General features: G+C 44.7%; 1 protein-coding gene across 14 annotated transcripts in view; it reads right to left on the bottom strand.

The window, feature by feature from the left end:
• The window catches only part of SGIP1 (SH3GL interacting endocytic adaptor 1), a 193,994-nt gene that overhangs the window by 64,002 nt on the left and 103,422 nt on the right, over positions 1–26,570 (bottom strand). For all 14 annotated transcript variants that reach the window (XM_053590451.1, XM_053590452.1, XM_053590453.1 and 11 more), the window contains 4 exons: positions 6,481–6,505; positions 5,538–5,589; positions 4,256–4,341; positions 969–1,061 (listed from right to left, as the gene is read on the bottom strand). In XM_053590451.1, coding sequence (XP_053446426.1) covers positions 969–1,061; positions 4,256–4,341; positions 5,538–5,589; positions 6,481–6,505 — 256 coding nt within the window. The remainder of the gene's footprint in view (positions 1–968; positions 1,062–4,255; positions 4,342–5,537; positions 5,590–6,480; positions 6,506–26,570) is intronic.

The raw sequence follows: 26,570 nt of genomic DNA, 5'->3' as shown, positions 1-26,570 counted from the left end.
TGGTTTAAATCCCTCCAAAACACATCTTGGAGGTTCAGAAGTTTAAAAAAAAAGTCATTGATAATGCTGGCTTTCCTATCCTTTTTAATAAGGGAAATATTCTTGGAAAGGCTGGATCAGACAGATATATAGCAATAATTTTCTCAACGAATAACCTCTTAGCCTTTGACTCTGAATCCTCTTGGTTAATTCTTAATGATCTGCACCCCAAAACAGAACCCTGGGGACGCTGAGCTGCAAAAAGGATTGGTTGGTCTGTATGTGAACTCTCAAAATACCTGAATGCCCCCTTTTCACTCAAACCCACCTTTGTCTGAATCCAATCTCCCCTGAGCATTTTAAAGAGGATTTTCCACATGTGTGCTTGTCAGGAGCAGTCTACTTCAAGGGGAATTCAGCAGTGTCATAGGAAAGGCAGCTTGGCCAAATGAGCAATCCATTCAGCCCAAAAAGTCCAACCACCACGGGGGGAGGGCTGCATCGATCTTCAGGATCTCTCTCCCCAGACACCTGTAGTGGGGGTCGGGTGCTGGAATAGCGGGGCTGATGGTTGCTTTGAGTGAATTTGCCCTGACCACCTGTACCAGCTGTCTCTACCACACAGCCCCGTTCCTCCTGTTCTCTAACTGTTACTCCTTCCTCTCAGTGAATCCTTGCTGTCTCATGCAGCCTCCAGCTCTGTGGGACCAGCAGAGCCCTTTCTGACTTGCTTACCTGTCTGCTTTTCACCGTATGTACACACAGAGAATGAATGAGTGAAAGGGCACAGGATGCCAGCAGAGGCCATGATTCGAGGTTAATCATTTCATTTTATTGTTTTCTTCTTGCTTGGACCCTTTAAAATATCTCTTCTTGGAACCTCAGAGTTCCAGTCTGCTTCTGTAGCTAAATGCTGCCTAACCCAGTGATGCTGACAGACAGTAACCAGAGTCACTTATTTTTCCAGACAGTGCAGACACACAACTTACTTCCGGTGGGAAAAGGCCTGGTTAACTTTGGCGACTCTGTGCTTGGGTTAACTGCTTGGCCTGGGCCCCATATTTCAGGCTGATCTAAAAGAACTGGAAACATAAAAAATTTTCCAGGTCAGTTAAAACAACAACAACAACAATAACAACAACAAAGCAAAGCCAACAACAATCTACCCATCCTCTGGATTTTAGAACTTAGTGTCAATTTAAAGTTGAGCTTTGAGAGATTCTTCCCCTCTTGCCTTCGGACTGAAAAGCGAATCTGAGCATGTGCTTCCCCCCACGCAGAGGATGGAATCAGACACCTGGGCAGGGTGGGCGGGGCCTGCCTGGACACAAGGGGCAGGGTGGGCGGGGCCTGTCTGTGCCTACAGTACAGACCCAGGGGTGGGGTGGGGGAGGCCTGCCTGGACACAAGGGGCAGGGTGGGCGGGGCCTTTTGTGTGCACGCTGCACAAAAGCTTTAGAGCGAACCTGAACTTCCTTCCCAATGGGTCGCCTAAGAACACTCTAAGCCTCAGTACATGAATAGGCTCCACGTCTGCTGCGCTTAAAAATCTAGGCATTAATCCCACGACGTTTGTTTTGCTGTGAATTGATTTATTTAAAGTCTGCCTCGAATATGCTTCAAAACTGAAAATGCCTTGGCTCTGTTCAGTGGTTTCTACCTCTGAAGGGTCCAATGGGGTCTTTAAATAAAGGTTTTGCAGCCTCATAAAGAGAAATTAGAACCATGAAAGCAGGCAGGCACAGCCGTCTGAAGTAATCAATACATTTAGGTTTGGAGGCTTAATGTTTCTTTCCTTTCTTTTCTTATTCTGATTTTTAAAAGTTGTTTTTCTTATTCTGATTTTTAAAAATCTCTAGCTCTTCTCAGCACAGGGCGGGGACCATGCAAGGACTGCCATATTCACGAGGTCTGAGCCCAGGCTGGGGATTGGAATCCAGCTCTGCGCTGCCTGTAGGTCTGGGGCATGTCACTTCATCTCTCTGAGCTCCTCCCTCAGCACACAGTGGGGGGATAACAGCAACCTTCAAGAGTTACAAAGAGGATTAAGGGAGATGATGTGATATGGTGTGTGCAAAATGTAATACAACACTTATCACAAAGCCAGGAGCTGCTACATGTTGACGTGGTTGACACGTGGGTCCCACGGGAGAGGAAACCCAGGGTCTGGAGTGGTTACGAAAGAACTGGAAACAAAAAATGTCTCAGGTCAGTTAAAAACAAACAAATGCATCTGTGGTGAGAGCAGAGGAGGTGGGGTCTCACTCAGAAATATCTGGCTCCAAAATACATATTTTTCTCCCTGGCCTTTTCAACTGGTGATAGAAAAAGCCGCCTAAAGAAGTAAGGTGAGCTGGGCAGTGCCTGTGGCTCAATGAGTAGGGTGCTTGCCCCATATACTGAGGGTGGCGGTTTCGAACCTGGCCCAGACCAAACTGCAACAACAAAAATAGCTGGGTGTTGTGGCAGTCACCTGCAGTCCCAGCTACTCGGGAGGCTGCGGCAAGAGAATCGCCTAAGCCCGAGAGCTGGAGGTTGCTGTGAGCTGTGACGCTATGGCCCTCTACCAAGGGTGACAGTGAGACTCTGTCTCTAAAGAAAAAAGGAGTAAGGTGAGCAGATAAGAAAGGGAGGTGTGGGCATTGGAAGGGCGAGCCCGGTGCATGCCAAGCACTGGACACTCACAGGACTTTAGGGCCTGAAACCACTCGGAGAATAGTGAAGCCAGGTCACGGGCAAGGGCAGGTGCACCTCCCCATCACACGTGGTCTTACTTAAAATGAAGACAAACATGCTCTGAACATATAAAGCAGCTCCCCGCCCCCCGAAGATTTAGTGTGGGACACTGCCTTGATGTTGAAGAATGGTTTCTGTTTTTATATAAAGTCTCCAAATAATTATGAAATTCTTTAAACAGATGGGTTCATGTCCAAATCTCACCTCCAGTCACCATACGGTTACATCAATTAAAAGGGAGACTGATCATGGACAGGTTCACAAGACAACTGACAGCCTTGCAGCAAGGCGACCTGTGCATGGGGTTCTCACTGAAGGAGTATTTAGGAATGTTCTTGGTACATTGTTCTAATGAAGTCATTGAAAGCCTCGGGTGTGGCTGGCAGCTGGCTATCTCACAGAATACACTATTTCTTCCATGACAATACACTTTCAGCTGGCCACCTGCACCCTTCTCCCCAGGGGGCTTTGGTAGGAAGTGCTCTGAGTCTCTTCCAGAGTTTGCTCTTACAACAATTGGCAGTGAGTTCTACCTGCCTTCTCTCCACCCCACTTCATCTGATGGGGAGGTGAGCAGCCCCTTTGGACCCTGAGAGAAGGGTCGCATGGTGGACATGGCAGATCTGTGTGCCCACCAGTCCATACTGTTTACTTCTGGACTGTTAACAAGAAACAGAAATAACTTCTAAGTTGTTTCACTCAATGTATTTTGGAGTCTTCTTGTTAGTGTGGCTTCGCCTACTCATTATGCTTCCAAGTCTTACTGTCCTTAACACTAAGACACTTCTTCATCAATATGTCCCGGGGAAACATTGTATTAAACACATGCCATGGTTCTCTTCAGTGAAAGGAAACATTCCACATAGCGACTGGAAATTAGACAAACACATTTCTGCAACAGATTAGATTCTCTTTATGGAGAGTTTATTTTACAAATGATTAACAGCCATACCCCCATAACCTGGTTAATTAAAAAAAAAAAGTTAGCTATTTAACTCTAGGAATCCTGTGTGATAGGCAAGCTCAACGATAATGTCAGAAATGAAAAGTAGCGTTTTATTTCAAAGTTGCTGAATGATTCAAGATTTTTCCTGGGTCTTGAGCCAGCAAAAAATGACTATTGTCACACCTCTGATGTGACACATCTCTGATGAGATGGCAGAGAGTGACCATGGCCCAAGAGGCAGGTCCCTGGGAGGTGCCCAGGCCCGTGTGAGCACCCTGGCTCCCGCGCTCCTGCTGGCACATCAAGTGTGGCATTTACTCCCCATGGTTCATGTGGTTTTAACTGACTAATTTTGAGGGTTAAAATGTTTTTAGTTATTAGGTATTTCTGGAAGTAAAGTTTCAAATTCTAAAATAATAGAGGTTTGCCAACTAGACTCCCGTTTTTGACAGCACACCTAGATCAGAAGTTTTCTCTCCCAGGAGGAGTTCACAATATATTGAAAACATGCCTCAAAATAGATATTTTATTCTAGAAAGATTGTGTTTTAATAAAAACCAATATAAGCCCAGAGATAACAGGGTGTTTCCCTACCTTCTGTCTTCTGCTCATCGAAAGCTGATTCTAGTGGTGGGCCAAAGAGGGGCGCTAGGGCCACAGTGTCATCGGGAGGCTTCTTGCTAAATCACACACATTAAGGTAAAAGACAGAGAAAGGGCTCAAAAAGATACACAAGTTTCCAAATATTTTTCTTAACAAAACAAGCGTGTGTGCGAATGTGTGTGCAGGTGTGAATATGTGCACACACGCGCGTGTGTGCAAAGTCTGGTAGAGCTGTATCACGTAAGGATGTCAAATGCGTGTGGGACAAGAAAATCGGTAGCAGAAGAGATCCCCGGTTCTCAGTGGAGGACCAAGGTGCTGCTCCAGCAAAGTAAGGTGGAGAGAAACTCTCAAAGCATAGTGATTGTCTCTACCTTCAAGAGATAATACTTGATATAACAGTTTACAAGGCACCTTTCTCCCCTAAGATCTCAATACCCATTTATATTTATCTACCCCACATCTCTGTGCTTAGTTAATGTGATTGGTTAAAGTCCCACATTGGATTTTAAATGACAAGCCACCCAGGAAGGTTTTCATCCTTCTTCCCACTCAACCGACTGGTCACAACATCCTCAGAGCTCAGAAGGAGCAAGAGGTCAGGGAAGCAGGAAATGAAACTCCCATTCCGTCTCCTGATTATTCTTTGGAGGAAAGGCTTCGCGACCATCACCACTTCCTCCCCCAAACCTGATTCCCCTTGTTGTTCCTAGTGCGTCCTGTGTGAGGGGTCAGGGGTGAAGCTGGGGGCGGGGAGAGGTGGGAGCAGGAGGATCCGGCCTTGCAATGGAAATAGCAGCCTTTTTAGGAAATAATACTTGTTTGTATTAACACTTGCTTGACCCAAAGAAGTCACTATAAAATATGATACTTTGCCAAAACCAGAAACTAAACTAGAATAATCTTCTGGTGGGTGGCAGGTGCATCATGAAACTGTGTCCAATCAGACAGGGTTCCCTTCTCAGGGCAATATGATTAGGGTTCAGGTCAGTGTTCCAGACCCCAAAGGCTGCTTTATAGAGACTGCAGCCTTCCTGGAGCTGAGTGGCCTGCGTGTCCCAGCAGGCAGTTAAGTGCCAAGCTTTTCCTAGTGGTCTCAGGCTGCACTCAGGAATGATAACACATTTGGACCATGCTATGAACAGGTGGCGTTACACAGATAGGTAGGCCTTTTGTTACCAAGAGCCAAGAATTTAGCCCAAATGAGATTTGCTTAATTCTTTAAAAGTTCGAGATGCCTTGCACAAAACACAACTAATATCTTCACACTCACCTTATAAGCTCCGGAGTTGGTGTGGAACGCCTGGGTCGGGCCACTTCTTCACCTGATGCACAGGACAGAGGAACGTTTAGGTCATGTTTTTACCCTTCCCTTCCAATATGTCTTAGTAATTATGTTTGGAAACACTTTGAGATTTAAGTCCTTTCCATAAGTAGTTCAGTTTGAAAGCTTCACAAAACAAGCCCGCTCCTCTGGCAGAGCAAAGCCACATGCTAGGCATATGTAGTAGCATTTTCTCTGGCATTTGTAAAACCTCCTTAGCCAAGGAACTGCTGTGGTAAACCATCAAACAGAAGCTTTGCACACTGCAGGGCTTAGCAGGGCGGCAGGCCGTTCTGGGAATGTCTGCTGCCGTGACTGGCTCTTCTTCCCGATTACCATAAAAGAACACCGAGCCAGGCCGTATGTGCAGCTTGTGGATCCGGCATTCTCTGCCTGTTCATTTCTTGATATGCCAAGAAAATGTTATATCTTTATGTATCATGAATTTAGAATTCCCTAGAATGTGTTGTGTGCAGCAGAGGAAAATTGTGCCCTAAGGATACTACAACCTTTATCATATCACTTTGGGTAAACTTCATCTACTTCAGTCCTTTCTTCCTGCCTCCTCTTCCCACCCTCCCATCGACAGATGCACATTTGATTAAATTCATTTCTAAAAGTTAAATACAGCAAGAGTTAACAAACATGGGAATAAAATAGCAATGTTTTTCCAAAAGCATATTCATTTTTGGAATTTGAACATTAGTCATTCAGAACCCACAGGGATTCATGATAAGAATTCCTTTCTGTAAAAGTAAAAAAAAAAAAAAATTGTAAGCTTTGAAAATCAAGCCTGAGAGTGTACAATTCAAATGTATATATGCTCCAAGGCCCAAGGAACTATGCCTTCTTTTAAATTGTGCTCTATTTCTGTTAGCTAAGATATACTTACTGGATAAGTTCCTTTTAATTGCACCCTAGAATTAGAAATAGACACTATAAGGTTTAAGACCACATATATGTTATGTACAATATGTATTATTTCTGTCATTGCAATTAAACCGAATTCAAAGAAATCCAGATGTGGAAAATGAACTTTTTCTCATAACCACATTCAGGTTGGAAATTGCAGATACATACACATAAATCAGGTTTTCATTTTCCTCAAAGATTAGAGAGAGAAAGGGAGGGCAAATCATGAGGCTTCTGAGCAAGGACAACCCCTTACCTGGGTGGGTATGATGAACGACCGACAAATAGTGAATAGTGTATTTAAAAAAGACTCTTGAACTCTAGCAGGTAAGAACATAAATCTAAGTTTAAAATTTGTTTGGGGTGGCACCTGTGGCTCAAGGAGTAAGGGTACCCGTCCCATATACCAGAGGTGGGAGGTTCAAACCTGCCCCAGCCAAAAACTGCAAAAGAAAAAAAAATTTGTTTGATGTTTGAAAATTATAGAATCTGTTCAGGAGAACGGTATGTCCCTGGTCAGGTGGGGTCCTCAAGGAGCTGGTACAATCACAGTTTACAAATGTGATTTCAGAAGATGTAAGTGGCAAGTGTTCAAGGCCGTGGGAGTTTGGAGGCACCTGCTACTGCTTGGGCAGCTGTGTTCAGGGAGCAGGGATTCCACCTGCCCACCCCAGTTCCTCCCACCAGCACTGCCAACCCACAAGCGGGAGGGTTTTTTTTTGTTTGTTTTGTTGTTTTTGTTTTAGGTCAAGGCTATTGTGATGCTATTGGAATAAAATAGCGCTGGCAGGAATAATCTGAGCAGGACGTCTCTCCCTTTTATGCATACACTTATTTAGATAGTAAAAGGATGGATCAGATTAAAAGTTTTGATTAAAAAGCAGAAGCTGTAAAGAGTTCCTACATGGGATCCTACCAGGAAAGGGGCTCACCGGGAGGGCTGCCCCCTGGGACAGGACAGGGAAAGTGGAAGTGAAATATGAGAAAATAGTCCAAGGGCTGACACCAGGAGGGAATTTGTGGAGAGGCCGCCGAACGCATTTTTCCTACTTCCTAACTATTGTAAAGGCTCAACCCGGTAGTCACAGGTACGTTTTCTTCTCTCAAATTATACAATTTGATGGATTAGAACAAGATTTAGCAGCTCCGTAATAGCTCTCTCAGAAGGTTCCTTCCCTCTTTTCTGAGGATATACAGGATTTCCCCCCATATTGAACTCATTTACAATAGAAGAGAGTTTCGATGTGAGCAAGAGCCCATCCATTGTTTCTGCATCTCTCAAGCTGTATTTTCTGGCTTCTTTTGCTAATGTGGTCTGTTTTCCTTAATTTGTGTATCATAGTGAGTATTATTATATTATCATGAAAAAAATTTCAAATAAGTATGGTCACTTATATTTGCTGTAGTCATTATGTGAGTTTGGGTACAGGTTTGCTTTTGGAAAAATAAGGCTCTGAAGATAGAAATAATTAAGGCAAAAAATTGCTTAAATAGAGTTAAAATGTTTTTCTGGGTTGTGGACTTTCAGATAATAATAATTTCTTTTATAAGGTCTGAAGAAAGAGATACAGAGGCTTTAGTTCCAAGTGGTCAATCACAAGATTAAGAAGCTACACTGAAGGACCAGAGCTCACCCAGGGTGTGAGACCTGAAGTCCAGGAGCTGGGGGATCCCAGGAGCCGCCCTGAGGACCGTTTGGTCTCTCTGTCCCATTCTTTTTTTAAAAATGCAGTAGAACCTCCACAGCTGACCACCTCCTTACATTGACCACTTCAAGTTGACCTGATTTTCACAGACTGGACATGAAGCATATGTGCCTATCAGCACGGTAGGCCCCATGGTGACCACCTCTGCATGTTGGCCAGTTTGCTACCATCCCTCAGGCACTCAACTCACAGAGGTCCAACTGCACAGGACCCACAAAACCAAGAAAGACATGAGCTGTCACACTAGGTGTGACAATTAACTCTGTTGAAAGGCACTAAATTCCCTCTAACATTCTCACTAAATACTTCCTCACGGATCATTGGTCACAAGTTACATGCAAGTTAAGACTTGGCAGAAATGTGATCGAAAACTCTGTTGTTTAGAAATTGGGAAGAATAAAACTGGTATCAGTTTAGAAAGGCACAAGTATCTGAAGGGCCAGCATGGAATCAGCAGCAACGGAAGACAAGGCCCCGTTACCTGTGGCCAGCCGCCTTACTGCAGCAGGGCCAACAAAGGCCAGGCGGGGTCACGGCAGCCCCAAGAACCACACTCAGGAAAGAGCCCACTCAGTTCAAAAACATTCTCCTTCTCATCAAGTGATCATATTTTTCCTTTCAATGATTGTTGTTTTTCACTCTTCTTCATTTACAAGAAGAGTAACTTGTCCTAATCTGTGATGTCACTTAGCAGCTGGGTTGGAATCACCCCACCCAAAAAGCAGTCCCTGCAGATGCCACCTTTGAACCTCAGTTCACGCAGGTTACGTGGAGAGCCACCGAGATGCCACCTGCTGGAGGCATTTGCCTCATAACACTTGGCTGTCAGGTCCACATAGGCCTGTGATCACTTCACAGGGCATTGTTGTTCCCCGTTCCCCCTTAGGGACTGACCAGGCAGATGGGGGTCATTTCAAACATATCAAAGACCTTTTCTTTTTATGCTTTAAACTCATCATGCTCTTGACCCTGAGGACAATGGGTGAGAATCCACTTTGAGTCATGTGAACTGATACTTATCTGACCTTCTGAAGTTTTTCTTCAGTGATGGAATCTATTCAGGATTTCACGACAGCCTGGGACTATTGACTGGGCAGTGCCCTCTCTCCAGTGGAAACTCTAATTATGGAGTTTCCAGTGGAAACTCTAATTATGAATCAGCACTGCCTGGCTCCAGAGATATAGTTTGAATTAAAGCTTAGAAACATTGTGGCTTAAAATTGTTTCCTTATCATATTTATTTGTTATCAACCATCATTTTGCTATCAACTGCCATAGCACTTTGGTCAGTCTCCTGACCACACACACACACACATTTTCAAATTCAGCACTCGGAGTTGAGATTCCAGTGTTAACTTAGCTTTTATGGAAAAGTGCTCTGACAATTCTAAAACATATCCCTGACATTTAGAGGGCCAGAGGCTTCCAACCAGTCACCAACCCTTATTAATCTGCTTCACTCACACTGGCTCATCGTGAACTTGATGGGAACTGACCTGGCCATCTTGCCGTGGCCATAATTTTCTCTATACATGTTTAAGGTAAAAATGTTGAGAGTTCTTACCGGGCTGCGCCTCTGTGATCAGCAAAAAGGAAAAGAGAACAGATATCTAATCAGAGAACCATGGATCCTGGGTGACAGCAGATTCCACAAACAATGACCTGAACACACACAACAGTCACAGGTGTGGGTGACAGCAGATTCCACAAACAGTGACCTGAACTCACAGGCGTGGGTGACAGCAGATTCCACAGTGACCTGAACACACACTAATTCTTCAGGCCCAGGGAAGACAGCACTCGCTGTCGTCAGGGCTTATTTAAACCAGGGGAGCCCTTGAAGGACCGTCTAGAAAGATCATCCGTTGTGTAACGCATTTGCTAATGTGGGTGTACGAATGTTAGTAGTGTGTGCACAGGAGCCAGTCAGAACGTGCACGTCAATGTGACAGACAGTGTTAACGTCTTCTCCAGATTATCTGGGGAGGGGAAACTTAGAGAATAAATAGCAATAGCTCCCTTATACCGCGGGGTATTAGCAAACGTCACAGACACAGAGTATTTCAGACAGAGCTGGGGTCTAACGGCCTGGGAAGCAGCAGAGGCTGTACGTAAAGAGCAGGCTCCTACCCGTGGCCTCTCTCGAGTGTTCCACGGAACATGAACTGTGGGCACTTTGGGGGTAAGTGCATGTTCTTGGCCAGGTGACGTGGCAGCATCTACCAGTGGGTAAGAATGTGATGGGGAAGATGAGGAGCCCCTGACAAGTGCAGGGAGAAGACCGTCCCACACAGTGGATGGAGGTGGCCTGGAAAACAGCCCATGGACACACCTCTCCCTTTCCCTCCTCAAGCCTCAACTGAGGCTGCTGTCAGTTTACCCCAACTATCCCTGATGGTCCCTCCGCAGGGCTCACTGCTGTGACAGGAGTGTCAGGACGTGGGTGGAGTGGGGACGTTGCTCAGGACCTCACTTTCAGGTGTGGGCTAATCTAGGGGTGCCCCGAGGCTGCCTCCCCACACCCAGGGCCAGGAGCACAGACACAAAGGTAGGCAGGACTCTGCTCAGGTGGCCAGGAGGGTCTGCTCTCCAGAGCACAGACTGCAGACAAAGACCTGTGGCCTCTCGTACCCGGGAGACCTCATGGATGTTCGGTTACTGGCCTTGATGGCAGAGAGGGGAAAATGAGGCCCGAAGACGCACATCTACTGAATGGGGAGGACCAGAGGCAGAGTCCCATCCTCTCTGTGAGACCAAGGCAACACTGTTGAGGACTCTACAGCAGGGAGCTGTCCTGGCTACACCGGGGAGTGGTTATTTCTCAGACCAGTTGTGTCAGTTGCTAGGACCTTAGACATATTTACTCCAGTCAAGTTCACTTATAATGTTTTAGACATTATTTTTGCGTTATTTTCCAGGTATGGCTCCATACTGATCCCGCATCTCTTGGAAACCTATCTGCATGCATGGATGCAATTTAAATCAAAGTAGGGATAAAAGGACACTTATGGATATATATTTTGGCGCTTAAGTTCTCTTATTGACTAATTCATATTATATTTTCAGAAAAATCCAAACACTCCTTTATATGAAGATTTAGACTTTTTTCTTCTTCAGTGACCAAGCTAGTGTTCTTTTCTAAAGAAGGAAATGTGGGAATTTTATGACAAAAGATTCACTTCTAAAATAAAGCAAATAGGGGAACAAAAGTGACACAACTTTGTCCAAGGTGAAATTATATGAGAGAATGCAAAATAAAATGTAACCACACAGAGGCAGAGCCTCAATATAAGACAATTTATATTACTTTAAGATTATACAGAACCCTTTTCATTACAGAACCCTTAATTTTTAACCTGTTAAAAACCTGCATTTGTAATCAATAGTTTAAGGTTGTATTCTTTCTAGTAAAAGATAATCTTACAGTGTTTTGGGACTCCATTTGCAAACTGCCATCGTCCAGGAATAGCTGTTCAAACTCACGCAGCCACAGGCTGATTAACCAGAACCCAAAAGACACAGCAAGAAGTTGTGGGAAGAGCAGGCCCAGAGGGCTTCGAGAGCTATAATTAAAAGCCATCTGAGGCCTTCAAAAAGATAAGAGTTCCAGAAGTTAAATGGAAGGGCTTTATATACAATAATTATCACCATTAAAGAGAATAACACAATTTAGTCTCTGCCAGACAAGGACAGCAAAATTATTATCAGCCGGGAAGGAATTGTCTTTGCCTGTTCAAAATATTATTTTACCCTTCCCCCTGTCAGTTTCCGAGAATGTCAAAGACTTTAGCATTCTATTTTTGTTTTATGGTATATGGAATTTTCTGCAAAGGTAGAAGAAAACTAATTCAATATCTGGTCTTGATGTATTTGGTCAGTGAAGAGAGATCTATGTCCAGAGGCGCCAACTCAAACGCTCCTGGCGGTGGGGACCAGGGGTGGATGCTGGACTCAGGGTCAGATGTGTCATGAATCCTGTGAGCTGGCGCCTACCTGGGGCTTCCTGTGTCCGCCACACGAGGAAGGGCTCTTAGTGCTGCTGGATCTCCAGAAAGGAGATGAGAAGATTTTTTAAAATTTTGAAATGTTATGGTTTTTAAATGCTAGCTAAAATTGTTTTTAACTGTATAGCCAAACAAAACACCTACTCAACCCCTACTCAGTCGCTCAGACCCTGCAGGTGGTCGGAGCACCTCTGATTGCAGGCATTGGTGTCACACCCACGAGGCTCTCAGTGCATTCCAGCTGCTGTTTCCATCACTCATTACAACATCTGATCACTCAGGTTTTGCAAGTGGTCTACGTATTTTCCGAACAAATTACCTACATTCCTAACTAAATGGTAATCGTTCAGTTCCTAGATTTTTCTTGGTCCTAATGTATCTGGAGAAGAATTTGGAACATTTCATTTTCCATCCTAGTTTTCATTTTGGTGTTCAACTTAGAGATAATTCTTACTTTGTATTTTAAGGCTATTTTTAAAGTGGATAAAAAAATTAAGAACAATTTTTTTTTTTTTTGAGACAGAGTCTTACTTTGTCGACTTGTCACACTTGGTAGAGTGCTGTGGCATCACAGCTCACTGCAACCTCAAACTCTTGGCCTTAAGTGATCCTCTTGCTTCAGCCTCCTGAGTAGCTGGGACTACAGGCGACCCACCACAATGCCTGGCTATTTTTAGAGATGGGGTCTCACTCTAGCTCAGATCTTTGATTAGAATATGTTCTATTTCTAAAATGTATACAATTTTCAATATGAATGTGTCTCCCAGGAGAAAATGAGGCAGCCAGTGCCCTCGTAACCTCTGCAGGGTCCTCACACCACACTGAAGTTACGTTGCATGATTTTTTTTGCATAAAAGGATTAATTTAAGTTCAGTTAACAGAACACCTTAATCTTAGTCAGTGTGGGTAAGGTGTTTTAAAATATTTATTGTTTCTAAACAACAAAACATAATCTGCCTTATTTGCCAAATTCACTAAATAATCAGTCTCAGATTTTGAAGTTTTATAAATTTGATGAATTCAGAGCTATAGGGAAACAAAGAGGAAAATGGATGTGGAACTACAAAGCACCAGATACATATTACTTTTACATCACTGAGTCAGTAAATCCAGGATTCATGTCAGAGAATTTTGTAGGCGAGAATAAGAATACACAATTACTGTGCTTGTTATTACGATCCCAGCCGACGCTCCTGTTTGTTTTAAAATGCTTCAGGGGAAAGGCGATCTATCTGGCAAGCACCTGTTTGCCTCACTCTTGTAGGTGTTTGTCTGTATTGAAACTTATTTCTCTGTGTATCACATGTCAGTTTACAGAGAATATTTATTATATTTGATGGGAGATGTTTGAGACCATCTTCTGAAACTCCATTTGGGAAGAGAAACAAAGAGCCTAATAGAGGCCCTGGAGACGGCCAGGCTGAGGGCCTGACAGGTGGACACTTCTCGAAAAGAGACAGGAGTGGGGGGCGTCCTTGGAGATGTCCTTGTAAGGAAGAGGCCAACTTGCAGCTGAACTGTGGAAGGACAGCGGAGGGACCACTGAGGGACAGAGAAATTTGAAAGTACCATAGGCAGACTTCAGGCCAAACAGTATTTGAAGTGGCTAAGTTCAGTGATTTCAGAGAGAGATTCAGGGGAATAATGAAATTGGCCAAGTGTAAGGAAAGGCTGTTAAAGGGCACAGCAATATTGGGCTGGCACACAGCAGGTGACACACAGTTGATGCTCAATTACTCAGAAGTGGGCCACTGGCTTAGTAATAATCATGATCACCTTCATAATCACAATCAAAGGGGCTTATTTTATTCTTGGACACAAGAAGATATGGTCCGCATTTAGATCAGTGCTAATTTATGACCCACTTTGCGCTCTGCCTGTGCATCCATCCATCCTGTCCCCATCATGTGGGCTTTCTGCGGTGGCACTACACACACTGCAAGGCCTGCCAGCATCGGGCAGGGGCCCGGGAGGAGGTGGCGGCGCGTCTGCTGAGGCAGGTCACATGGACCAGACCAACTGCTTCTGTTGTTAACATGGAAATACAGTATTCTCGTATTTTCCAGCAAAGAGGTCACCTCTGTCAGCCATACGTTGGCGTCCAGGGAACATGTTCCCAACAAAACAGAGAGACAAGAAGAGAACATAAACTTTTTTTTTTTTTTTTAAATCTGTTCCATGTTGCTCTAAAATAAAAAAATGTAAGTACATCATATTAGATTTATGCTGCCATTAAAAATCACCCCCGGTACTAAAAGGTAACACTCAGAAGGTGATTCACATTTTACAAAGATCCTCTATTCTAGTTTCTGACCATTCTGGGAGGGAGTATTTGGATTTACTAAACAAACAAACAAATGAACAAACAAACAAAGAAACCAAACCAGACCCAAAGACCCACTACAGCTCCCAATTCCAAGGCCAGTTTTATAAGCATATGGGATGCTACTGTGTGATACATTAAACAAAAAAATTAACTTAAAAATTGTTTGCCTAACTCAGAGCATGAGTGTGTAGCTTGAATAATTCAAGTGGAAGCTGCAATAAATGCAAGTTGGTACCTGAAATATTTGACCGTATGTGTGTGATTGAGACGCAAAACTTCACATTACCCTTGGCCCTTACTAAACAGGGCTGTAAAACCACCAGCACCCAACTTCCTCTCTTCCCCAAGTGGCATAATTAGACCTCATCCTGCTTCATAAAGGTTTGTTTTTAAAATCCAAAACCTCATTTCGGTGATAAGCACAGTGGGCCATAGATATACAGATGATGAAAATAAACAGAATAAATAATATTTGGCCAAAGCGTGGAAAGAACTTGTAATTTCTTACCGGACTTTTCCTCTAAAAGCGTAGGCATGGGGAGAGAAAATAAAGAGAAATGAGAGAGGTGAAATGCACTTTCTGGAAGATACAGCTCGGGGCTGAGAATGATCTGCTTTGAAACCAGCTTTCCAAGGGCTTGTCAAGCTACGGCCATTCCCAGGTGGCCACATTTAGTTTGGTTTAACTGGGGGGAGGGGGGCGGCTGCCACATGAGATCACCCTGGCCTTCTTTCTGAATGGATTGCTTTTATCAAATAGAATTGTGCCTTGAAAACAGAAAATTATGCTTGGAATAGTGAAAAGCGTTGGAGAATGGTCGGTGACGAGACTAAAACACGACATTTTCCAGAAACTCCATCCTGACGGAGAACCCAGTGTGTATGTCATTTTCTCCCAAGTCACCCTGGGCAGAGCCATCAGTTCTTTGATTCCATCTTCCATTTTCCCTCATTCTCCATTGGCATTTACGTCTTACCATTTGCATTATGTTTACAAATCCCCCGCCCTCGGGATGGCTCTTACTTCCTCACTCTCTCCTGGATGCTCACCTGCTTCCTGCCGCTGACCCTATTCCCAGGTTCTCTGCCTTATCTATCCTTCACACTAAATTATTTTTCAAAAATAATGAACAGAATCTATTAGTCCTCCCTTCCCAAATCTCCCTGCTACCTAGAAAATACAACTTAAACTCCGTCCTGCGGCTGCCGTGTGGTGCTCCGTCCAGCTCACCTTCCACCCTCACTCTCTTTCTGGGAAGCATGAACTTGGCTGCAGACTCCTTGTACCCCTTGGACAGGCCACACACGCACACGCACACACACACACGCACACGCACACACACTTCTTCACTCTTCAGTGGTTCCTCCCTCTCCCCCATCAAAATCTCCCTGGTCCCTCTAGGGCAGTGACGTTCTCGCGGGACTCCTCTCCCAGTGTCCCTGTCAGGATTGATGGCTCCTTCTCTCATTTGATTATAGCCTCCTTTTGTTCAGAACATCAGATAAACATCGAAGGCCTTTCTATTTACCTGACGTTTGCTGGCCGTGGGGAAACTGAGGCACATGCAGCTGTGCATTTCTGCAGTTCTTACTTTGCTCTGTGTCACTGAGATGTCTCTGCTGCACACTGGCTCACGTGATGGTTACCAATGGCCTCTCTCGAGCCCCACACATAGCGTGAGGCTCTTAGTAGGCACCCAGAGCGTGTTTAGGAATTCTCTTTGGGGACTATTATAACATTGTACAAATATTTGAAGTACATGTGTCTTTTGAAATAGGGAACAGGGAGCTGTTCTGGTGTAGGGCTGGACTGTGCCCGGCCCAGCCCGGTGCCCCGTAGACACACTTCACTCAGCTCCCACTCAGCTATCAGCTCTTCAGCCATCAGCACCCTTGGGTGCTAACACGTTTCAGAGGCTCCCAGGATCTAAAAATAATGGAGCTGTCCTTATGATAAAGGGTAGACGTGTAGTAATGGGATTGTAGAATCAATGGGGTCGATTTTGAGCACTGTGAGGATTCTCCACACTTCTTTCCATGGAATACTATTCAGCCATAAAAAGATGGAGACTTTACATCTTTTGTATTAACCTGGATGGAGCTGAAACACATTCTTCTTAGTAAAGTATCATGAGAATGGAAAAGCAAGTGTCCAGTATACTTAATACTAATATAAAGTCAGCAGACAATTTAATACACGCCCACACCAGAGAAAAACTCACATCAATTCAAGGTGGGGGAGGGAGAGGGATTGGTGAGCACCCGCCTCATGGGCACAATGTAAGGGTACATGGCACCTGGGTGCCGGACACAGCTACAACAGGGACTCTTTCTAACAAATACAAATGTTGTAACTTAATTGTTTGTATCCTCACATTAATCTGAAGTTTAAAAAAAAGCAAGAAATAAAAATAAAAAATAAATGAAGCTAAATGCTTACAGATTTAGCTGGAAAATTTTGCTGGAAGATTTAGCTAGCACAGACCCAGCCTGGAAAATTTTGGATCTTTCTAATGGAAAGAATAGGTCATGCTTATCTGCATAACAGGTCTCAAAGAATGAGCTTTTCAGAGAATGAGCTATATTTCTAGGTGTGATGTCAGTCCTTGGGATTAAACCCTGATTGTCAGGCAAATTTCTTGGCCTTTTCTAGTGTTAGAAGCATTTTGTGTAGTTATAATCAGAGGAATAAACGGGAACACACAGTGGTGAGGGCCGCCCCCCCCGGGCCGCCCCCCCCGCCCCCCCACCGCCTGCCTGCACTTCCCACCCGAGCTGCATAACCATCAAACCACCTTTCAACATCTGGGTCTGCTTTCTCAGCAGTTACCAACACCCAGATGGTGGCCTCTTAGCTTGAAGTTTTCTTCAGAATGTTAAAAAAATGAAAACAAACGCAAAATGCAACAATTCTCTTGAGGGGCAAACGAAGATATTTTTCCATTTAAAATAAGCAAACAGCATGAGACTCGAATTTTAATTATGGAAAAGATAAATATGAGAGCTGGAAAGAGATATATACCCAACAGAGATGGAGTGAGTGAGTTTCTGGGCTAGACAAAATCGTTCACCTAAAATACAACCAGTGAATGGTGGAGCCGTGTAGAAATTTTCCCATCCCATGGCCTGAGGGCCCAGGACTGGTGACTTGTAAGCCTTGCGAGGACCAGGTCCCTCTTACGACACAGCTCCCCACTTGCTGAGGACCAGCTCCCCCTAAGATGCAGCTCCCCACAGAACACAGAGACCCCTACCCTCTGCAGAGGCAGAATCTCTCTGACTTGGTGACTCAAGTCTTCACCCGAGTTAGGTTTGGTTGAAGCCTACATCTTTGCAGGAAGGGCCAGAAATCAACCCTTAAAACTGGATTCTGCTTAATTCTTCATCAGAGGCACTAGAGGCAAGTGGAGGAGACGCGCGCCACCTGTCCGTGGGGCTGTGTTCTCAGTTTGCCATGCCAGCCTCACAGCGCAACAAGGAGCAGAGCTGCCGGGGGACGGGGCACTCAGCACCGCAGAATGGATGCAAGACATAAAAAGTTAGGTCTAACCTGCAAACCTTTTTAGAGCCTGTGATCACTCAACCTCAAAAACATTAAGCTCATTGCAAATCCTTACTTTTTAACTCACGGGATTCTATTACAATATAACCAGTTACTTAGGACTGGTCAGGTACTCACGGGGAGTGAAAGGATTATTTATTAAGCCACTGGCCGATATTTATTAGGCACCGATTCCAGGCACACAAGTGAACCACAGAAACAGCAGGAAATGTCCACTGAGCTGCTTTGGGGAGCAGAGAGGACACACGCCTTGAACAACAGAGACAGTGACATTAGCCACCCACCCACACACGGCGGTCTGGTGAGATGGCTGTGATGGAGCTGAATGTTCTATCGTAGCACTGGGCATTCCTGGCGTGTTTGTGGAGGGGACAGTGTGAACACACCCATGACACTGCCAGCCACATAAAAGGCTGGCCCATACAGTCATGTGTTACCTTAGACTTGGCAGTGATGGTAAATGACTAAGCTACTGGTCTGTGTGTTCACCACGCTGTACTTTTTACTATTATTTTATTGTTATTTTCCTTCTATTTATTAAAAAAAAAAAAAAAAACTTCAGGCAGGTCCCTGGGAGGTATTCTAGATGAAGGCCTTGTCGTTACCGAGGATGGAGCTCCCTGCAGGTTGCTGCCCCTGAGGCCTTCCAGTGGGACTAGCTATGGAGGTGGCAGGTGGTGATGCTGATGGTGCGGGCCCTGTGGAGGCCTAGGCTGATGACTGTGTTTATAATGCAGTCTTTAACTAAAAAGTAAAAAATAAAAAAAAATTAAAAATGGGGAAAAAACTTAGGGAATAAAAGTATAGGGAAAGAAAATATTTCTGCACAGCTGTACAACGTATTTGTGTTTTAAGCTGTGTGTTATCGCAAGAGTCAAAAAGTTAAAAAATCAAGAAGTTAATAAAGTAAAACAAGTTACAGTAAGCTAATGATAATTTATTTACTAAACGAGCTCTCTCCATCCTCCATGTAGCATGTTAAGAAAAATAAAGTAAAATAAAGCTGAGCTTCATGTAGCTTAGACAGTGGGAAGGAGTCTCAACTGGGCAAACAGGCCGAGGTCAGTCCAGTTGCCTTCGCCTCCATGTCCACAGCAGGACAGGCCACCCTGGCTGGTGCACCTGGTCCTGCACCCATGGTGCTCATGGCTGACGCAAACCATAGCCCTGTGGTCCACGGCTGGCTAGAGGCTGTCCTTCTGTCACAGGAGATAGAAAGAAATGCTGCCTTCTTAGAAATTTTCCCATCCCCGAGGCAACATTTTTTGACATAATTAATGTGGGTGATTCACGTGCTAAGATCTTTTGTTCCTAAAATAATTAAAAGTTACATTTATTGCTATAAATGTCTGGCACTAAAAAAAGCTCTTTCAGAAGGCAAGGGGGCACGTACGTTTTCCTTATACTGTTGTACTTATTTTTATACTATTGTTCGTACATTTATAGAAACTCTTTAGTATGAAAATAAGTATAATGGTGTAAGAAAGTAAATTATAGATACTTAACCCTCAGGGTTGAGGGTCACTAAGTGACTGAAAATCTGAGGTTTTAGATGAGAAAGCAGACTTCTCACGGGGATGCGCAGGATTGGGGAAGGAGGATAATGACAAAAGCCAGGACCCACAGGAAAGATTACATTAATAAACTTGGAACCTACAAATCATGGAAGAAACAGGAAATTATTTCTCATATTGTTTATCCAGTAATAGAGAAAAAACTTGATTAAGTAGAAGGGGAAAAGATCAAAGAAATTGAGAATCATAAATTTGCTCTGTTTTAAAATGAGGTGAGGAATACAGGTTGCATTATATCACATAAATGTCACAGCTAGACACTAGTTCTGTTTAATTTTCCATGGTGGAGAGCAACCATTCACCCCAACAACCAACAAGTATTTTCTAAGTACCTACTGTATGTCGTCCAACCCTGGAGGCCCTGGAGATTGAAATGCCCACTACAGAAGAAATTGAAAGGAACCAACAATCTCTGGGTGCAGAATTCATTGTTAGAAACCTAACACTCAGTAAATTGCTCCCAAATTATACTTTGGGAACAATTTAATAATTTACTTTTCAATTTATTGCTTGTTTATGGAGCCCATTCTATCCTGATCATGGCAATTAGCTAATAAAAATACTTTAAAACCTATATAAAGAGCAAACACATATTAGATACAAAACAAATTCTTCAGCAAACATCATTTCTGAATACTGTAAAATACTCTGTGTACAAAAACTGGAAACTGTTGAGGAAATGGACAAATTCTTGGAAACAGAAACTTCCTAGGCTCAAACAGGATGCAAAAGAACTTGTAAACAGATCAATATCAAGTGACAAAATTGACGCAGCATTAAAAAACCTTCCAACAAAAAAAATTCCTAGACGAGAGGGCCATATTCTGCCATATCTACAAATTTTGCACCTATAATGCAAAATTATCTCATAACATAAAGAAGGAAGGAATCTTCCTCAACTTGTTTCACAAAGGCAATCACGGAAACAACAAAAATTAACAAATGGGACTTGATTAAATTACAGAGCTTCTGCACAGCCAAGGATGCAATCAATAGAGTGAACAGACCACCTGCAGAATGGGAGAAAATATTTGCAGGTAGTACATCCAATAAAGGGTTGATAACCAGAATGTATAAAGAACTCAAGCAAATCAGCAAGAAAAAAAATCAAACAACCCCATAAAAGAGTGGGCAAGTGACATGAACAGAAGCTTTTCAAAAGAAGATGGAATAATGGCCAATAAACGTGAAACAATGCTCAACCTCTCTAATCACCAGAGAAATGCAACTCAAAACCACAGTAAGATATCACTTAAATCCAGGGAGAATGGCTTTTATTAAAAAAACTCCAAACATTAGATGCTAGTGTGGATGTGGAAAGGAACTCGTACACACTGTTGGTGGGATGGCAAACTAGTACAACCTCCGTGGGAAGTTGTATGCATCAAAGAACTAAAAATTGACCTAAAGTTTGATCCAGAAATTCCACTATTAGATATTTACCCAAAGGAAAAAAGTCACTTTATTGAAAGGACACCTGCACACCAATGTTTATTGCAGCATCATCCACAATTGCAAAGATGTGGAACCCGTCCAAGTGCCCACTGATACGTGAACAGATTAATGGAATGTAGTATATGTGTATCATAAAAACATCATGCTGGATTTATACCTTTTTTTTTTGCAGTTTTTGGCTGGGGCTGGGTTTGAACCCTCCACCTCCGGCTATGGGGCCAGTGCCCTACTCCTTTGAGTCATAGGCACCACCCTGGATTTATACCTTTTGTAACAACCTGGATGGAACTGAAGACCATTGTCCTAAGTGAAGTATCACAAGAATAGAAAAACAAACACTGCGTGTACTCAGTATTAAATTGAAAATAATCAATCAGGTGCACATTTGGTACTAAAACTCAAAGGCAAGCAAATAGGAGGTGGGAGAGGGCAGGAGGGGAGGGAAAATTCACACCTCATGGGTACAATGTACTCTCTCTGGCTGACAGGAACACTTACAACTTTGACTCAAACTGTACCAAAGCAATTCATGCAACCAAAACATTTGAAAACCTGTAATATTCTGAAGAAAAAAGACATTTCATAGTCAATTAAAATGTAGGGAAGAGAAAAACACATTTTTAAAAAAGAAAGTTCTCACATCTATTCTTCCCTATAAAACCTGAAGAAAAAGTTTCATCTTGTGCTAACTTTTGGTGAGGTTGCCTGCAGCTCTGTCAAGAGGGGGTATCTCAGAGCAGATTACATCTGGGTCCAGTGGCACGGTCTGCTGAGGGTTTGGGGTGGAGAGCGGAGGCTTCTACACTCCCTCCTGACTTGGTAACCCCAGTCTAGATCAACCCGGATCATGCTTGCCTGTGAAGCTCTACCACCCCCTGCGTGTGAGTCTGGCCTGTGAAACTCTCTCAGCCCCTGTGTGCGAGTCCAGCCTGTGAGGCTCTCCCACCCCCTGCGTGTGAGTCTGGCCTGTGAAACTCTCTCAGCCCCTGTGTGCGAGTCCGGCCTGTGAGGCTCTCCCAGCCCCTGCGTGTGAGTCTGGCCTGTGAAGCTCTCCCAGCCCGTGTGCGAGTCTGGTTGAGTGCTCAGCTCTGAAGCACCTCCCGTCTTTGGCTTCCCCTTGCACTGAGCAGTGTTCCCACCAGGAGAGGCTGCTGGGTGGGCGGGCTGGAGATGGAGCTCTGCTCCCCCACTCCCACTGATGACTCTCTGTTTTCACTGAACTCAACAGGGTGCTGAACCTTCTGCAGAAGTGAGGACAGGAAAGGGGGTGGTGTTACCAAGAGATGGCACATCCTCGGAGTCTGTTCTCTGGCAGGCTGAGCTGGGGTGGGAAGGTGGGCGGGCCACCTGGACCAGGCAGACACCAGACCATCCCCAGTTCCAAGCTATGCCTGTCTGCCCCTCCTCATATTTTTTGGTTAAACAAAGTATGTTTTGCAAATCTCAAGATTAAACTTATTGCTCCTTCACAAGTCAATGCTGAATTCTCTGATTCCTCTCACGTGTGGATTCTACAGGGGCCAGGGAGGGACCAGCCTGCATGCCAGGACAGGCCACCTCCCTCTCCACATGTCACTGCTGTCAGCCTTCTTCTCCGCGGCTTTGCTCAAGGCCTCCCTTGCTATTTTTATTTTCCTTCTGTCTCCCACAAGTCTCTGGACTTAGAGGAAAGGAAAGTAAAGCTGGAGAGGGACCTGAAATTTAATGGAGCCTCTTTTGGGTGACTGGTACCAAGCTGGGGACCTCACATCATCTCATGTCTTTCTGTCACCAACCCCAGCAGGTAGGGACTACTTTCCATTTCCATTTTACAGACATAAGGCCTGAGGCTCAGGGTGAAGGAACTTGCTCCTGGGTATACAGTTGGGTTGTGGGCCCTTTGTACATCCTGCAAAGGGTTTGTGAGTGATCAGAAGTTGAATGAAAAATACTTTGAAGGAGCTAATGCATTTGTTTTCCTACAAAGATAGCCAGTAGCTTTCATCTGTCAAAAGCAGCAAAATATACATTGGTTGAGAGTTCTGCATTAGAGACTGGGCTTTCTGGGTTTAAATCCAGCAGTGTCACTCCCTGGCTGTGACTCCTCAGATGACTTGTTTAATCTCTTGGAGCTTCAGTTTGCTTATCTGTAAAGTGGGGCCAATAATCATTCTTTTTTTTTTGTAGAGATAGAGTCTCACTTTATGGCCCTCGGTAGAGTGCCGTGGCCTCACACAGCTCACAGCAACCTCCAACTCCTGGGCTTAAGCGATTCTCTTGCCTCAGCCTCCAATAATCATTCTTATCTCACAGGGCTTTTAGGAGGACAAGTGAGTTAACGTAGACAAAGCATCTGACACAGAGTTTGCACCTGCCACCACTAATACTATCGCCATGCCAAGTAAGACTGTCTGGTACCTTAAGGGTTGACTAGTTATCATTTGCTAAACACCTGCCTGGGACCTTAGATAAATTTACTAACAAACTACTCAGCTCCTCCCATTCTTTACTCCCTTAGATCTTAGAAGGATTCTGTGAGGTGGGTGGAGTTGACCTCATTTTCCCTCTGAGTAAGACTTGACGGAGGCATGAAGAGCCAGGGACCTGCTCAGGGTCACGTGGGCAGCAAGTGTGATGCCTGAGTGAGGCTCAGCTCTGACCTTCTCCAGGGCACAATTTTGTTACCAGTGTGGACCTAAAAGTTCGTTGTTAAAAAGGGAACTGCTCAAGGTAAGCCAGAGGGGATTTCTGACTCTCGGGAGAACAAGAATAAAGGCTCAGTGGCAGCACATGGACAGGGCAGCATGAGAATTAAAGTACAGTGTGAGTCCTCTGCCTCACAGGAGAGTTGCCAGAATCCCTATCTCAGAGTGCCCAGTGGAGCAGCTCATGGCTACAGACGTGTAGAGACAGATGGGATAGAGACAGCCACATCGGAGTGTGTGGGAGGGCGAGCTGCCTGGGAGACCCTGGAGTGGAGGCCAGAGGGTATTGGAGTGTCTGGGAGGGCCAGCTGGCTGGGAGACCCTGGAGTGGAGGCCAGCAGGGAAGGAGACGGAGAAGCCACATTTTCTCCCAGGAAGCTGAAGAGGAGGCAGGCTAGGGTTGGGCCACAGGGGCGTGTCAGCGTCTGTGGCTACTGGACAGTGTCCTCTGGTAGTCTGTGGTCAGAGTGCTAGTGAGAAGATGGAGCAGGCTATCTGATCAATAATCCTGATGTCAGCTCTCAGTGCCTGCTCAGTGGAGGACGCTCAATGGGCAAAATGATTGGAAGGGGTGCCCAGCCAGCGTGTACAGTGAGTGCAGCCTTCAACGCAGTACCCCCAAGAAGACCCAGCTCACTCAGGGGGTGTCGTGTTACTCTAAACAACCTAGAGGTATTTCTGGAATTACTTTGAAAACCTTTCACGGACACATTTTCCCAGGCTGATGCTTACTATAGTTAATTGTTTCGGCTCCAAATGGCTGTAGGCTAGATAAGTTATCTCATCTGTCTCTATTACATGATGTTCTGCTGTAGACTCTGCAGACACTTCTGACAACACTGGGACAATCTTTGAATGCCCCATCTATTCTGAGCACTCTCTGCGTATCAACTCACTCAGCCATCAGAACAGCACTATGAACCATTTCCCCACCTGCAGCTGAGGAAACCAAGGCTCAGGTTTCACGATGTTGCCCAGATCACCAGTGGAGAGGTGGTGCCCGCCTACTAAGGCAATTGTGACATCTCAGAGCAAGTGTCTACTTCCATTCCCTTCACATTGCCTTGACGGAAATTGGGTTAAATTTAATCGATTGTTGATGAATTCCTGTATTTTTCTAAAGGCGTGCTTCCTTACAGTTCAATCTTGCATCTTTTATTTTCTTTAGCTCTCTTCAGAAAATAATTTCACTCTTTCAAAACAAAGCCATTTCTTGGAGCACGTAATGGTGTTTGCTTCCCCCCGCATGCAGGGTGTGTTGGAAAGATAGAAAATAATAGAGCTGCTCCCCTCAGATCTTCCTCCTCCTTTAGGGGAGTGGGCTTCACACTGAGCTAGCAGGAAGACACAGACATCCCAACCACCACCCTATAAAGGGGAAATTGGTCATCCCCTCTTTGGACATAAAGAAACCAAGACACAGTGGCTGGGCTCCAGCCTGCCCTTCCCCACTGTACCTCAGTTCTTTCATGGCTAAGTACAGGTGTCTAGTTGTGTTTGAAGAAAAATCAATCACAAACGTCCAGTATGGAGAAAACTGACTTAAAATAGTTCCTCTAGAGCAGTGGTTCTCAACCTTCCTCCTGCCTCAACCCTTTAATAAGTTCCTCATGTTGTAGTGACCCCCAACCATAAAATTATTTTCGCTACTTCATAACTGTAATTTTGCTACTGTTGTGAATCATAATGTAAATATCTGATATGCAGGATGTATTTTCATTGACCCACAGGTTGAGAACCGCTGCTTTAGAGGCTCAAAGGATGGGATGATGGGAATCAGAAGTCTGGGAAAACAGGCAACCAGGTGGAGATGCCGGTGATGGGCAGGTGCAGATGCTGGTGATGGGAGCAGTGGGCGGCAGCTGCTCCCCATTAGGGAAGCACCACGTTTGGCTGCCCCATGATGGTGCCCACAGGGAGACCTGCTTCTTGCTGTCCGCACTTAGCTATGCTGCACAGTGTCCTGTGGTCACCCAGGAGCTTCTTTAATTCTCTCCAGTAGGAACCTGAATGATGATCGACCCTCCTTTGGAGCAGAAGGCACTCAGCAAGCAAACCCTACACTAAAGTTACTCAGACCTACCTGCAGTGAATTGAGGCAGCTGCTGCCCTCCTCTGCCTGGGGGTCGCCCCTAGGAGCAGGCATAAGTCCAGTCCTATGAGAGATGCCTCCGAGCACTTTGAGGCAAGCACTGCCCTGCCCCTTCTCCCACAGGGAAGGAAGGGAAGACTGACCGTGGGGAATATGTTACCGGGAGAAAGGCCTGAAAAAATGGCAGAGTATTGTCTGTCTCCCCAACTTGTGGTGAACTGACACCTGCACCCTGGACTCAGGCAAGTGGTCGGGAGGGGCAGGGGTGTCTCTTGTCCTTTGTGCCATAAGAGACAGCTCAAGGGAACTGTCTGGATGGAGGTCAGGAGATTGTCTTGGCCCAGGAGCTTCTTTAGATGGAATTAAGAGATCAGAACCTTTAAAATCTCTGCTTTTCTGCTAAGAAGGAATTTGGATTTTGCTGCCATTTTCCAGCAAAGCAATACATTTCTCTTTCTCCTCAAAATAAATAAATAAATAAGTTCCTCTAAAAGGTGGATCAGATTTGCTTCAGAATTAAAGTCCAAGGCAAAAAAAACCCCAAACCCCTTTAACTGAATTCAAATCTTAGATGCAGATCCATTAAAATCTAGGACCCAAAGACATAATGGGGTCTCAGGGCAGAGCTGGAAATGGGGAATCAGAGCGCGACTCTCCCAGAAGGAGG

This window comes from Nycticebus coucang, chromosome 5 (genome assembly GCF_027406575.1).
Source record: "Nycticebus coucang isolate mNycCou1 chromosome 5, mNycCou1.pri, whole genome shotgun sequence".
Classification (NCBI taxonomy): domain Eukaryota; kingdom Metazoa; phylum Chordata; class Mammalia; order Primates; family Lorisidae; genus Nycticebus; species Nycticebus coucang.
This window is presented reverse-complemented; position numbering and strand designations above follow the sequence as displayed.